The 11,669-nt window shown below is 42.0% G+C and overlaps 1 protein-coding gene across 2 annotated transcripts; it reads left to right on the top strand.

The window, feature by feature from the left end:
- The first annotated feature begins 1,339 nt into the window (after positions 1-1,339).
- On the top strand, positions 1,340-11,221 carry cnot6a (CCR4-NOT transcription complex, subunit 6a). 2 transcript variants are annotated; one of them, XM_080502706.1, is made up of 12 exons: positions 1,355-1,448; positions 2,454-2,575; positions 3,025-3,211; positions 4,416-4,501; positions 4,593-4,697; positions 4,886-4,954; positions 5,781-5,938; positions 7,448-7,602; positions 8,386-8,540; positions 8,931-9,164; positions 10,416-10,618; positions 10,795-11,221. In XM_080502706.1, the coding sequence occupies exons 2-12, from the start codon at positions 2,464-2,466 to the stop codon at positions 11,008-11,010; spliced, it is 1,680 nt and encodes a 559-aa protein (XP_080358832.1). In that variant the 5' UTR covers positions 1,355-1,448; positions 2,454-2,463; the 3' UTR covers positions 11,011-11,221. The 2 variants fall into 2 exon arrangements, with proteins under 2 accessions (XP_080358831.1, XP_080358832.1); XM_080502705.1 differs by lacking the exon at positions 2,454-2,575 and having other exon boundaries at positions 1,340-1,448.
- The last annotated feature ends 448 nt before the right edge of the window (positions 11,222-11,669 follow it).

Raw genomic sequence — 11,669 nt, 5'->3', positions numbered from 1 at the left:
TTGTCCTGTTGGTGTTGAATAAATGAATTTTAAACGTCCGTCTATCCATCTTCTGTACTGCTTTGTCCTGTGCATGGTATCAGGGTGCTGGATCTGAGGGCAGGAGACACCCTCCAGTCCATCACAGAGGAACACACACTCGCATTCATTGGACAAGTTAGGGTCACGAACGGACCTCACGAGCTTGTTTTTGTACTGTGGGAGGAAACCCACCCACACACAGGGAGAACATACAAACTCTATGCAGAAAAGCTGGTATTTGAACGATGACCTTCTCGATGTGACGAGAGCGTTAACCACTGCATCACAGCGCGGCCCATGCAAAACATTTTAAATGCATTTTGTGACGACATCTTCTACTCCTCAAAATCCTCATTGTATCGGCCGTCACATAATTTCTTATGAGGAGTTTATTTGTTCTTCAGCTGCATACTGATCTGCACTTCTGCACATCTCCCTACATTTAGTTTAAAGCTGTACTTTCTCTGTGTTGATGTGTATTTATGTACTAGATCTGGAGTCTGCAACCTTTATGTCTAAAACGCCATTGTGATTTTTTTCACCAAATCAAATTTTCCTTGATCCACAAAACATGTGGAACCTTTAAAATGAGGTTGACCCAGCTTTTAAAGTTAGTTTTGAGATACAAAAACTATATCTTATGTTGCATTTCTCAATGTTCAATGTCAATTCAGAGTGGTAAATATTTCATCATATTTTCAGCTGTTTTTGTACCAGATTTTAGTGATTTCATACTTCCTTTCCAGCATTTTTCAGATGTATTTGACAGTTTAGACAAGAAATGCTTCACTGATGGATTAAATTAACAGAAGAAAAACAGCAGGGGAAAAATATAGCCTTCTGGCCACAGGAAGGAAGGACATTAGAGCTATTTTAACCACTTTATCTCACTTCTAAGTAGTTTTCCCCTTTAGAAATTCTTGTCATTTTAGCATTTTCTACCCTCATGTTAGCTCGTGTGCTTACAATGCCTAGTCGAAAATGACTTTGGGGTTGAAATATAATTAAAAAAATTTTTTTATAAAATGATCAAATGTTTAATTATAATCCAGTGAAAGAGATCGAGAATGACTTGAGCCAAAGAGCCACGTGTGTCTACGGAGCTGCAGGTTGGCTCAATAGAAATAAATAAATAAAAGTTTCTCCTCTGTATTTGATGACTCTCACTCAGATGATGGAATGATCACTCATTTAATTTCTGGTTTCCATCCTTCACTGAGCTCAGTGGGCTTTTTATTTACTGTGGTTCAACAGCTGGTTGGCTCCTCGGAACTGACCAATAGGACGCCTCGCTGTTATCGGCAGAGGAAAAAAAAGAAAAAAAATCCTGACAGTCGCCATGATACAGCAGCGGAAACGGAGGAGAAGTAGCTAGAAAACAAAAGGAGAACACGCAGTCGTCCTCGCGATTTGGTATGCTCTTGCAGGTAAAGAGAATTGAACCATTTCCCTCTTCTACGCTTCAGTCGTTTCGTCCCGTTTTAACCTTCCGGTTCTCGGACGCGAAAAGCGCTGTCGTCATTTTCACCAGAGGGCTTTATTTGAAAAAAGGAAGTCGGCTAGCTTCATATAATTGAGATGTTAGCCTCTAGCTAACTGGAGCTAAGCTAAATAGCCGTGAATTGCCTCCAGGAGCAGTGTTGTGTGTCTTTGTGTGGCCGGTTCGTTTAACTCGCTCCTACTGATTCCTGCTGCTGCTCGCGAGCTACCGCGAGCTAGCCGCGGCTAACTAATGCGTTGTTTTTTGGCCTAGTGTTTATGCGCAACTCAACGCTTTGGTATTATGTAAACAAGCTTCGGACTGTAGCTTCCTCCAAACATTTAGCGTAGTTTTTTCTTCTTCTTATGTCTAACTCACTCGAAAGCGACCCCACGGTAAACAAATTGGTGAATTTCTCCAACTTTGGCTTGCTTTTTTTTTTTTTTGCTGCTCGCTAGTTAGCATGTGAGCTAGTAGCGTCAGTCGTCCGGTTTGTTATTTAGAAGCTGCTATTTAGGTTAAGCTAGGCTAATCAGCGACGCTAGAGGAGAAAATGTACTAATGTTTACAGATAGATTGCACGTTTTAAACCGCACCTAGTGAAACTTCGCATAGCCGTTAATGGCTTGGTTTTTCACATTTAGCGTGGAAAACCGCTATACTGAGCCGAGCTTATATGCTTAACTTATGTAACCCAGTGAAATCAGTCTTAATTGGGAGTTCTTAAAAGTGCACTGATGTAATCACAGCTTTATCTTAATGCTTTTGATTGTTGTTCAGAGGTTTTCCAAACTTAGTGGTGTCAAACTTCTCAGTGCAGGAATTGTTAAACAGTTAGCTCTGAACGTTTCAGAACGTTTCACATCTGGCAAGCTACTGTTTGAAGGCCTAGCTGTGTAGCTGAACAGTGTTGTATCTTGTAATGTGAACCTGTTAGAATTTCTGTGTGCAGTGTTATAGGAATGCCCAAGGAAAAATATGACCCGCCGGATCCCAGGCGGATGTACACAATTATGTCCAGCGAGGAGGCAGCCAATGGGAAGAAGTCATACTGGGCTGAGCTGGAAATCAGTGGTGAGTATTGTCAGGGAAACGTTTGGATTTGTGGTCAAATTTGTCTGCAGTAGTTCTCAGATTCTTGCATCTTGCTGTGAACTTCGCTAACTTTCTATATTGAACTCCTTCAAATTCCTTTGTGCGAACATAGGCAACTAATGGGTGTTAAGACTTGTGGATTTTGCTTGGTTGATATCAATGTTTGGAATCCAGATCATCCATGTGGTTGACAAAATGTTAGAATGTATGCAGCCAAAAAGTTGAGATCGCTCAAAGGCAGTGCTTGTCTTAGTCGGATGGGGGGTGATGGTTCTGGCCAGACAAGAATGAAGCAGTTATTCCTTGTGAGCTTAGTGCACCATGTTGAGCAGCTTATGCCAGTGGGTGACATGTTGTTCCGACTGTTCTGCTTTCAGGCATAACTCTGATACAAGGATTTCCTTGGTTGTGCTTTTCCCCCTCTGCAGGTCGAGTAAGGAGTCTCAGCACAGCCCTGTGGTCTCTCACCCACCTCACTGCCCTGCACCTCAGTGACAACTCACTGTCACGCATCCCGCCAGACATTGCCAAACTACACAACCTGGTGTACCTGGATCTCTCATCCAACAAGATCAGGAGCCTGCCGGCAGAGCTCGGCAACATGGTGTCTCTCAGGTTAGTGAGCTTTCTACTCAATTTATACCACTTATCTGTTGGTGTGATTTCAACCAGGGCTGGGTGATGCACAAAGTTTATTTTTTCACTTTTTATGGAGACAGTTCCAAAGACTTATCGTGACTACAGCCTGAAGAACTGTACTTTAAACGTTAAGACCAAAAAACTGAGAGCACATCATTTCAAAATAGTTAGCACAAAATGTTCTTTAGGCTAAAAGATTCACATCAAACATTTAAATGCTGTGGAAGAGTCTGGACAGAAGAGCAACTCGCTCAACAAATGGAAAAAAAACCCACATTTGAGTACAACTGGAATTTCAATTTAAAGCACAGGTAGAAAATAAAGGTTTTGGTTTTTATTTTATATGAAGCTCCTGTTCAAAATTAACATGTTGGTTTTTACTGCTCACGTTGGGGTTTAGTTTTATGTATAATACAACCATTAAAAACCCCTCTGTCGCAGAACTGATTGTTCATCTATCAATAATCAGAAGTGGGAACAGGTTATCCCAGTGTGTATCTCCATGATCAGACGATGGTCTGACTGCCCTCACACTTTATAGTGACTCGCTTGGCGAAAGGCTACAAGCTGTGATGCCACACAACCATCGAGGCTTTTTCCACAACTAGCTGGTTTTAGATCTCGTATCATTTTTACAAAGTTGGAGGATTTGACTTGTTGCTAACAGCAGCCTTTGTTTTCATACATTTCAAAATACCAGTGTACTCTGCACTGACTCACTTTGTAAATAACTGATGGGGCCACATGATTAAGATCACATGATCTTTTTTGTAAAGGTTGTCTTCGGTTTCTGAGTGTCTTAGCTTTATTAGCATCCCCTCCACTTCCATTCATGCCTTCTCTGGCTTTTTCTGCTTCTGACTTCATGTTGCTATCAAGCACATGCATGTCCTCGCAGTACAGCGTGTACAAGCTAAAAGAGACAAACTATATCATATCAATGAATAAATGTACATCAGAAGATTATCATTCGTATCCACTACCGTCTTCGAGATACCGTTATCACACTGCCCTAGTTTCAGCTTGAAGAGGCCACGTTACAAGCATTCTAAAGTCAGCATGTGCTGCTAAAATGATTTTGAGAAGAAACCTAACGAATAATGCTTTGAGTGGCAGCAAAGATGGTGGATTCACTGGAGGACTGGTTTCTAATGATCCACTTCCCATCTGTCCCCCACAGGGAACTGCTTTTAAATAACAACCAGTTGCGGGTTCTGCCATTTGAATTGGGGAAACTGTTTCAGTTACAAACACTGGGGTTGAAAGGTGAGTGGCTGTTCAGAATATTTTTTAGCCATTCAATCCTTGAAATCCCACGGTTTCCTTAGCAAGTATTCAGCCTTCTGTCATTCCACAGGAAACCCACTTGCACAAGAAATTATGAGCCTCTCCCAGGAACCTGACGGCACGCGAAGACTGCTCAGCTACTTACTAGACAATCTGGCGGGGGCTATCAAGCGCAGTGAGTCTCTCCTCTCACTCCAACAGGAAGTGCCTCATGCCGTTTTGTTGCTTGTTGTTTGCGTTAGACATACGGAAATAGGACATTCTGAGCCAGACCGCCTATGAGATGCTAATGTTTACTTGAAGTTATATGTAATGTCTGTTGACATGTTGGCACTCGTAGGCAATTAATTCCCTCCTGTTCAGTACCAACAGAGCAGCCGCCAGCCCGGTCATGGATCTCCCTCCAGGAACCAGACCGAGCAAGGCCTTCGGGTAAGCATGGCAGACTCAAAACAGGACTTTCAATTGCTTTACTTGTTTGTTTGTTTTTTGTCGTTTTATTCCCACTGATATGCGAGCAAATGATCAGTCCACAGTTATGTTCAGACACGCACGTGTAATGCAAATGAATTTCTTCTGCTCGCTACAAGTTAACATCCACCTGACCTGCTCATGAAGCTCCGATGAATGGGTTATATTTCCTGTAACTTATCACAATGAGATCTTCACGCACGCTCTGTAAAGATTTCACAGTGAGGCAGGACACTGGAGGAAGAGCATAGTTTCCATTAACCGCAGCTTAACACGGTTTAAATACAACTCGTACTGTCGGTAAACGGGAACAGAAGGCTGAGCGATCTCGACAAAAATCAAAGTGAAACTAAGCTGTGAATAATTTAAAAGCTGAATGAGGAGATTGAGCTCTTGTATAGTCAATTATTGTAGATGAGGCTGGACCAACATATGACTGTGACGAACCTGCTCCGGTTAAAACTCGTGTTGAGAGTTGAATTGCACGTCATCCTGGTTTCTTGTGGCTAAAAAGGGATCCTGCTTGTTCCCCCCCCAAAATAAAACAAAACAAAAAATAGCCTCTCTTATCAATTGATCCCAGAAGACCTGGCCAAAGTATTAATTTGATCTTCCAAGAATATATCCGCGCAGAACCTGGATGGATGAATGGTTTCACTATTCCATTTTTATCATCAGGTCTAAAGAATAACATAGCGTTAATTTACATGTGAAGTACTGAATTTGGCTTGTATTGTTATGTTTATAAAAATGAAAATTTAATTATTTTATCGGTTTCTCTCCTCAGCACTGTTCTCCGTCATGTGCTACAACGTACTTTGTGATAAGTATGCCACACGACAGCTATATGGCTACTGCCCCACTTGGGCTCTAAACTGGGAGTACAGGAAGAAATCCATCATGCAGGAGATCCTCGGCTGCAATGCGGACATCATCAGTCTGCAGGTAAGAGATGTGTTGATTTCATTTTAATGTGTTGAAAGAGATCCAGAGAAAAAAAATGAAGAGGCTCTGGGGTTTTGGACCCATCTGGTCGCACATCAAAGCAGTTTATCAAAAGCAAGTCCTCAACGCTTCAGTGAGAAGAACTTTATAATTTCCCTGGGATCTGTTAGATTCCAAAAAAAAGTGATCTGTGGTTGACGAGTTATCAGCCTGAAGGATTTGGCTGCTGTATAATAATAAAGATTCTCGAGCCACCATTAAGAGTTGCATATGAATAACTCTTTGAAGTTTTGACTTTATTAATGGTGTGTTTTTTGCAATGTTTAGTTTTGACCAAAAATCTAAATTTATATTAACAGCTTTACATGAACATTATTTCCAATTGCGGTAAGAGTAAGTTGATGCACTGCATATTGTTGCAGCAAAAATGTAAATGGTCTTTTTTCACTGGGCATTGGAGTTTTAATTTTGTCATAAGTACAACTAATATCCAAGTGTAGTATGTCGAGTGTTGATAGTTTGAATTGTGTTTTTGTGTGGTCAGGGTGTTGCTAGGTAACAGGCAGTGGTTTTAACATGTTGGCACCTTTGCAGTCATGTTGTGTTTTCTCTGCTCACCGAGCATGCAAAGTATTCGATCTGAGGTCAGAGCTGTTGGTGCTGAATCACAAACATGTTGAGTTCACTTTGGTAGTTTCACCTGTTGTGTTGAAGATGCGCTGGGATCTGGTGTTTATGGAGGTGTGATCATTGTTGTGGCAAGTTGCTGGAGCCGATCCCGGCTGACTGCAGGTGAAAGCAGGTTACACCTCTGATAGGTCAGCAGTCCATCGCTAGAAAAACAGAAACGGACACATTCACACCAACAGACACTTCAGAATTAATAAAATGCATGTTTTTGGACAGTTGCTTAATTTGTCTGCTATTTTACCGCCACAGGGGCTCCATGATTGTTTTTAGTGTTTGATCTGGGATGGAGCTGTTTACTATATTTTATAGGCTGATCTGTAAAAGCATGATGAGAAAGCAGCGGTGTTGTGGAAGAATAATGTTATTTTTAAGTGTCATGTTTTGGATCGTAATGTTTGTACAGCATGTACTTTTAGTGAAATATGAAGCAGTTACAGTCTTGCTGTGACAGTCTTGTTTATTTGGGTGAAAGGCTCCCATCTGCTGATATGCAACATGTGGAGATTTAATGTTTCTTCTAATATCTACTGTTTCAATATTTCCAACCAAAATGTCCTGTACTGGTTCTGAAAACACCATCTGTGGTAAACATTGATTATTAAAAAAAATCAAAATTATTGTAATAAATACTTAAGTGAGTCAAATTTTTTTCCATTTTTTTTAATTTTGTCTATTGTAAAAAGAAATGTAGTCCTGTCTTTGTAAGATGAACATGATGTTTTTTTACTTGGGTTATTCAGTTTCAGTTTTGGTATCTCTGTAACTTTGGGTGTTTGATGCCCTCTTACCACGTGTTTTATGTTTGTCTTTGGTTCGAAGGAAGTGGAGACAGAGCAGTACTACAATTTCTTCTTGCCTGAGCTGAAGGAGCAAGGCTATGACGGCTTCTTCAGTCCAAAGTCTCGAGCCAGAACAATGTCGGAGTCGGATCGTAAACACGTAGACGGATGTGCAATTTTCTACAAGACGGATAAGTACGCGTGCCCAGCTTTTATGACGTGAACAACATGATTGGCTTTATTCAGATTGGTCACTGTTGGCCATCTTCAGTCTACATTGATTCTTCTGCGTGGACACAGGTTTGGAGTTTCAGTGGGACTTGCAGATGTTTTTTGAGCCAGTGTATTGAACTTAACAGGCGTCTCGTTATCTGCCAATGGTTGTTTTTCAAATGGTAGCCAAGATTCATTTTGACTGAGCAGCTACATTATATTCTTCTGAGGCTGCAATTTTGGGTATGAGTAAAATAACAGCATTGTAATCTGGGAGCCTTCATATAGTGCCATAAAGTCCACGTTTGAAATTCTTGTTTTTGCCATTTTAAAATCCATTGAAAACTGAAGCTTTATCCACACTGCAACGTCGTATTTGATTAATCTGGTGGACTCCGTTGGCCACACGTACCCATAAGAATAACAAACGCAGCAAATATAAGATTGGTAATGTTGTTTTAATGTGTTGCATTGTTAATAATATATTGATCAAATATTGGGTACCTGTAAACCAGGCCTGACACGTGTCTCATTTGGAGAACGGTTCAAAAGAAGCAAATTAAGTTGCACCCGAGCTCATGGCTTTGAGTGTCACTTCCTTTCACCGTGTCTTCCTTTTTGCAGTTCAGTGTTCTCATCCAGTATTCCATCCATTTACAGCGCCCCATAAATTATGCACTTGTTTTTTTTGTTCAGTTATTCCCATCTTCGCATGCCAAAGTTGTTAAGTTCTCTCTCCCCGTGTCCTTCTCTCTTTATTTCCAGGTTCAGTGCAGTGCAGAAGCACACGGTGGAGTTCAACCAGCTGGCCATGGCTAACTCCGAGGGCTCCGAGGCCATGCTGAACAGGGTGATGACGAAGGACAACATTGGGGTCGCTGTCCTGCTCGAAGTTCGCAAAGAGATGATGGAGCTCTCCTGTGAGAATGAGTGTTGTTTTGTTTCCTCATTCAAATGACATCTGATGATTTGCTTACTTGGATATTACCTCGAGATTCGTCCTCCCTGTTAATCCTTAATGGAGTTTGTCTGACGGCCTATGAGCAAATATCGTTCCAGTGTAGGGAATAATGGGTGGAGTTGCAGTTGGCGCATGAATATTAATACATTTTAATTGTAGTGGTTTTACATGTAGCGCTCTCGGTGACAACAGTAAGACAATAGATGATCATCAAAACAATAATGAAGTCGCTCCACATCATGAAAACATGTTGTCATTTTTTTTTTTTTTTGAAGGACTCTTCAGTGCTGTTATAATAGTCCTTTTCTTTTCTCTGGAATGCAGTTTCATTTTATTTTTCTTATTTCAGCTGGAAAGTCGCTCCATGGCATGGAGAAGCAGCTGCTTCTGGTAGCTAATGCCCACATGCACTGGGACCCGGAGTACTCTGATGTCAAGCTGGTTCAGACCATGATGTTCCTGTCAGAAGTGAAGAACATAGTGGACAAGGCCACGCGCAGCCTCAAGTTGTCCTCCATCTCTGGTGAGACCAACGCCATTCCACTGGTGCTCTGCGCTGACCTCAACTCCCTGCCTGACTCTGGTAAGAAAACACGACTCGTACAACTGTGTTGTGACTGATCACAGAGCACATTGTACACTTTGTTCACTCAAGCAGTGCAATATGAAAACATTTATTTTGGATTTTACATTAAAAAAAAAGTCTCAACCGATGAGCTGCTGTTTCCCATATTTGTTTTCTGGATTTTGTGGGACAGATCAAGCACGCTGATAGTGTCATTATCTTCAAAGTTGTGGTGTAGGGACAGAACACGGCCAACAAGTCGTTGTTGGTTTGGTCTGAATATTTCACTTGGTGCTTACTTTAAGTGTTCAGTTACAATCCTACATTTCTGTGTGGATTACAGCCTCGCATCAAGTGCAGAATAAAACTGAGAAACTCTTGATGCTATGAAATCAGATCCTGGAAGAATAACATGAAGAGATTCTTCAGCCAGGATGGGAACGCTGGTGCACTATTTATAAAAAGGGTTAACAAAGGGATATGTCCATGGTTTATTTCCATTTAAAATGCTTTTCTTCAGATTAACAAGGAGTTGTTTCTTTAAGGTTCACCAGGTGTTTGTGTCTGTCGGTAGAACATGTACCATTGTTAGGTTTTTTTATGAAATTATTTCCCAGGAATCCGACTGAAGCACTTGGTCAAACCTATGGAGACAGAACAACTCGAGAGCGGCTTTACTTTGTTTTGTGCATCGCTGGCAGGTTTTCATTGATGTACCTTGCTTTTGCTGCATTCAGCATTTTTCATATGTAGAAAACTGTCTTTTAAATTGTGCACAACCACCTTATAAGCTTGGAACTGAAAATGGAAAGAATCGAATAACATACTTGCAGTTGAATGAATTTGAGTTATGTAACTTGATACAGCAAAATGATTGTCCTGCTAATGAGTAACAAGAATGATGATTAAAATAATGAAGCGTTCTGTTGTTTAAGTTAAATTCCCACCAGCAAACTTACTTGGCTTCTCTTCAGTTAAACAAGACGAAATGGTAAGAAACAATGCTTAGTTGAGAGAAACATTCCTTATAACGGAGGAGCCAAATTAAGAACACCAGTGTCTCCTTTTACCCACTCTGTGTTTATATCGACAAATGATTCCAGTAATGTAATTGTGAGTAAATTACCATTATTGCCTGTAAGTGTTTTGCTTTTGAAAATATGACATGATGTCTTCAGTAAAGGCAAACTCGCCGTTTTGTTTTCGTTGACTGACCGCGTCCACACATTGAGTTCCATAACCGCAGCGTCTGCTCTCATGTTTGCTCAGGTGTGGTGGAGTACCTGAGTACTGGAGGGGTGGACTGCACCCACAAGGACTTCAAGGAGCTTCGTTACAGCGACAGCCTGACCAAATTCAACTGCAACGGCAAGAGCAGCACGTCCAATGGCAGGATCACCCACGGCTTCAAGCTGAAGAGCTCCTACGAGAACGGCCTGATGCCTTACACCAACTACACCTTCGACTTCAAGGTGATTGTGAAGCTGCCACACAGATCAGCATCTGTCATTGGATTGACGCATTTTACACACACACACACACAAATGTACAAAGTGCAATTCCGGAATGCACAAACCGGGACAAAACTTCTGTTTTGTACAAATGTTTCTCCACAATTGAAGTCCTCTTTTTCTTCTCCTCCCCTCAGGGTGTCATCGACTATATTTTCTACTCCAAGCCTCACCTGAACGTGCTGGGTATCCTGGGCCCTCTGGACCCCCACTGGCTTGTAGAGAACAATGTCAGCGGGTGCCCCCATCCCCACATCCCCTCTGACCACTTCTCCCTCTTTGCTCAGCTGGAGTTGCTCCTGCCCAACGCGCCCCCCCAGGTCAATGGGCTCCACCTGCCCGCACGCAGGTAGTGAGTCCCCGCCGCACCACCAGGGGGAGCTGCGACCACAGCCTCTCCCTTCTCAACCCTCCTCCCTCCCCACTACCAGCTCTTCCCTCCACCACACTGGAGGAGGAAAACAAAATAAACACAACCTGTAAAATATTCGTACAGTGAGGTCTGGCTGACAGGGATTTCGTAAAATGTTATAGATATTCTATATTTTTCTTTTTTCTTTCTCAGTTTTTTCTTTTATGTTCTTTTTTAACTGCTCAATTCAGTCCTTCTTCGTGTATCATATTTTGCGTTTTGACTCCCATGCCCTCCGAAGTACACGAACCCCCATCCCCCCCCCCTCCCCACCTCACCCACTTTGCTTCTGTCTCTCAAACTTCAGTGGATGGTAGCTCATTCGGATTTGTCACACAGGGCGCCATTTGGTTCAGGGGGAAATGGGAAATTAAAATGTGGCTAACGGGGCGACATTCACCCAACGAGCTCCATAGCTAAAGGTCTGCACGTCTGTCTGTCCTGTATAAATCTGAAACCAGCAAAGACGGCAGACTTGTCATTCTCAGACCTCCATCATTGGCTCATGCTTGCTTTCCTCGGCCCTTTATGCAGCGAGAATATTTCCTCAGTGTTTGTTGGACACACACACACGCATCTACCGAGTGGGATGTCTTCGGG

Source organism: Blennius ocellaris (genome assembly GCF_963422515.1).
Source record: "Blennius ocellaris genome assembly, chromosome: 9".
NCBI lineage: Eukaryota > Metazoa > Chordata > Actinopteri > Blenniiformes > Blenniidae > Blennius > Blennius ocellaris.
Note: the sequence above shows the minus strand (reverse complement) of the source record. Positions and strands in the feature narration are given on the sequence as shown.

Bases quoted from the DNA above. Each gene is read 5' to 3' on its own strand.
- cnot6a (XM_080502706.1), top strand. From the start codon at position 2,464: ATGCCCAAGGAAAAATATGACCCGCCGGATCCCAGGCGGATGTACACA. The intron at 2,576-3,024 runs GTGAGTATTGTC...CCCCCTCTGCAG, and splicing joins GGCTGAGCTGGAAATCAGTG to GTCGAGTAAGGAGTCTCAGC. The intron at 4,502-4,592 runs GTGAGTGGCTGT...GTCATTCCACAG, and splicing joins ACAAACACTGGGGTTGAAAG to GAAACCCACTTGCACAAGAA.